The sequence below is a fragment of the Aphanomyces invadans genome (assembly GCF_000520115.1).
Source record: "Aphanomyces invadans strain NJM9701 unplaced genomic scaffold supercont1.7, whole genome shotgun sequence".
NCBI lineage: Eukaryota > Oomycota > Saprolegniomycetes > Saprolegniales > Verrucalvaceae > Aphanomyces > Aphanomyces invadans.
Window position 1 is genome coordinate 1,087,186 of NW_008580152.1, and position 3,518 is coordinate 1,090,703.

General features: G+C 56.4%; 1 protein-coding gene across 2 annotated transcripts; it reads right to left on the minus strand.

Moving 5' to 3' along the window:
- Positions 1 to 176: 176 nt before the first annotated feature.
- Positions 177 to 1,873, minus strand: H310_04492. Of its 2 annotated transcripts, XM_008868868.1 has the most exons (4): positions 1,454 to 1,873; positions 727 to 1,386; positions 329 to 675; positions 177 to 274 (listed from the first exon to the last, which is right to left on the minus strand). In XM_008868868.1, exons 1-3 carry the CDS (start codon positions 1,859 to 1,861, stop codon positions 364 to 366), a joined length of 1,380 nt encoding a protein of 459 aa, XP_008867090.1. In that variant the 5' UTR covers positions 1,862 to 1,873; the 3' UTR covers positions 177 to 274; positions 329 to 363. The 2 variants fall into 2 exon arrangements, with proteins under 2 accessions (XP_008867090.1, XP_008867089.1); XM_008868867.1 differs by having other exon boundaries at positions 177 to 675.
- Positions 1,874 to 3,518: the final 1,645 nt, after the last annotated feature.

Here is a 3,518-nt window from a genome sequence, read left to right on the forward strand (position 1 = left end):
CAGGGAGAATTGCCGAAGGGGTCTATTCTTGTGGCGCGAGATTTTGAATCAGGTTGGCCAGATTGGCCGACCAGGTGCATGAAGGGCGGCAAATCGCATGTCACAACTGTAGCCCAATCAAACGCATCGATTTGCGACGATTGGGAGAGCTCAATCGTTTATTGGTCAAAAAGGGATCACAAAAATATGGGTGTTTCTATTCATGTGGCGTGCAGTGTACGCCTTGTATCCCACGACGTTGAGATCATACTGTCGGTGCACTACCTGAAGCAGCCTGAGACACAAGCATGACGTGATGGACTAACGCTTCCATTCGACGTAGCCTTACAATTGTGGGGTGTGTGTGTATAGGTTCAGCCACACTCATTCGAGAATCTTCGAAGGCCCAGACCGCGGAAGGCTTCCCGAGTCTGTCGAGTTGGAGGCTGATCTGGACGTGAGGCCAGCCAGGTAGGATAAATCGAGGAGACCGTCCGCCGTGGTGATGCTTGGACTGATTTTGCACTTTCGTGATGTTGATTGCCGTGTCCTTCGGGCGCGATGGTGTTGCTGTTGGCACGGCGTGATGGACGATGGGGTTGGCAGCATCGTTTGGTCACACAGCACACACAGATTCATGTTCATGCGGAGGTCGGTGGAACCCTGCCACGGCCGACTGCATGTTTGGCATACTGCCTAGATGCACTTGATATGAGGCACGCGATCTCAAATGGGCTCGCACACTACCTTATCGCAGAGCTGACACGGCAGGTAGGTCGAGTTGCGCAAGTTGACCTGGCACACGCCGCAGTGCGACGGCATGTGCAGTGATTCGAACGTGGCGCCGTTGAAGTCGTCGTCGAGCGTTGCGCGCATGGACGGCGACGATGTAAATGTCAAGTTGCTGGGCTGGGACCGAAACGACGGCGTGGTCGAGTCAATGAGGGGAATGCCACCGCTACTCTGTTGCGAATTGACTCTCCTCATGTGGAGATCGTGATTGTACAAGGAGGAGGGGGTGTCATCGTACAAGTGCCGTCGATGCGCGTGACTGCGGGAGCTACTCTTCTCGACGTCGTCCTTCTGTCGCGAACACAGCTTTGGCCGAGGTCGGTGATCCAGGCCTTTGAGCTTTAAATACGAGTCGAGTTTGTCAAGGGCTTGCAAGCGCTTGGTGAGCGCAGCGTTGCGTGCCCATGGAGGCATGTCGAAATCCCAGTCGAGCACGACATGGAGGTTGATGACTCCTGGCGCATCGCTTTCGATCGCGACGTAACCTGACAAATGTACAGTGGACCGCACGATCCCGTGGTGCGGCTTGAAGTCGGGGCAGGACGGGTGCGTTACGGACTGCATGCACAGGGCCCACCCTTGGCGGCCACGCTTATCGATGAACGAATCCATGTACTAGATCGATCGAAGAGGCAACAATGCGTGAGCTACAACGTTTGGAGGGCGTAGAGGACGTCCATACCTCGACGACACAAACATCGCGGGGACGGCACAACAGCGGCGCGCTAAACCGACTCCACCGCAGCCCCATGAATCGTAGTGGTTGGTCCATCGTGCGCGGCCTCAGAACATACAGGAGCTCTGTGTCGTCGACGTGGTACCGGTCGCAGTACACGCCATCCGACGCGTCTAATGCGTCGAGAAAGAATGACGCGACGTCCGCGACGACTCCCGGCAAGACGAGCTGTGTGTGGTTGCGCGAATGCTTGGTCTGCTTTGTGTGGGGATGGCTGGCATCGCTAACCAGAGACACGGTCTGAAGGAGGGCATCGAACGCAGCGGACGCCGTCGACCGAAGGTGAGCCCGCTCGGGTGTGGTCCACGTCGAGTGCAGCGGAAAGTGGGGTCTCGAGCTACTGCTCGGAGCCATGATGGCAATGAGCGAATGCGAAATGCAGCAGAGAACAAATAGGTGGGCGCCGGACGGGACATCTGGGTGTGGAATAAGTGAGGTCGACAGCAGGGACCACGGAGGTGGGGGCGACCCCGTCGTCGTGACGCTCACGGTACAGTGTATGCCGCGACGCTCGTCCGATTGCACTTCTCACCTTTTCGGTCGCATGTATTTTGACGACGTTGCACCTTGGATACAACGGGGTCAAGACCATGGTGTGCGACTTTGGGCAGTCGCGGTGAGGTGTGTACTTCGACGTAGGGCGGCCACGGGTGCCGTCTGAGGTCGTCGGCGCCGTCGCGAGGTTGGTCGCTGCGGACGGAACTGCGCTTGCATAAGCATGCATCCAACTTGTTCGAGTCAGCGCTCACGTGAGGGTGACTGTCGCTCGGGACGCATTTACACAGGTTCACACCCTCCGTTTGCCCAAATACTACAGTACTACTGTATATGGTTTTGAGAGTCGTTTTTCGTCGATTTTACGCCAGTTCAAATTTACAAATTGGGTGGCAGTAGTCGGGGGCTGCCACATTCCGTTTGCCCTGCAGCGCCTTCAGCGCGCATGGCCTGGTGGGGGCACAAAGGATGTGTTTGAGGTGGTCCATATACATAGGAGATGTTGGGAGCGAGTGGGTTGTTGGCCACGTGTCGTGCAACAATGGTGGGACTCGCCATGCAATGCCAGTCGAGGTAGCAGACGGCTTCGCATCTGGTGCTGCGCCAGTACACGAACGACCAGTCAAACGCAAGTGTCGCCGTGCTGGTGATCCATTTGACATTGCACTGCTACAGTGTACCGAAGCATGCATGGATGCAGCGTGGCAAGTCCAGTCGACAAGTCGACTTGGCATGGCACATGCTCCTCAGGCACGCACTGTGCGGCCAATAACGACAAGGTTCGGATGCGACGACCGCACGACATGCCAACGTGATGCCTCGTTCGCTCGGTCCATCGCTGTCGCAAACTTCGCGCGGACACCACGAGCAGATAAATCCACGGAGCCGTCGTTGCACTGCGCGTGCAAATGTCGAGTGCGTGGCGCTCCTTCGGGGCTGCGTCTTCGCGGACACAAGATGTGCTGGTTTGATCACAGTAGGTACATGCACGTGGAGTTGTCAACGTACGGCGTATGACTGCTCTCTTTTGTATCGCTCCTGTGAAACGATACGTCGTGGCAAACTGGCTCAGACCATACGGTCGATTCACGAGCCGCTCGAAACCACATTGCGGCTACTCTGCTGATGAATCAGTGCCGCGTGGGCTGGTGGTGGAGGAACCGTTCAGTTCGTACAGCCATCAAGCTTATCCCGGTCGTCGACATCACCAAGGATATGCACGGTGTCCATCACCTGCCAGTCTTTCCCGACCATCCCCAAAGAAACAACACATCGATGGTTGGCTCGACCGCCAACCATTTGGGCTTGGTTTGGCGTTGGCCGCCCCCGTACTGTATCATGTAGCTGATGGCTCGGGAAGACTGGATACAAGTGTTCGTACAACTCAACCATTGAGGAATGATGGATAGGCCGAATGAGGTCGCACAGCCCCCTTCAGCACATATTGGCAACACCTCCGACATTGTTGACCAGAGTAACCTGCGTTCGAGTCACTGCACTATTCGACTTGTACAAG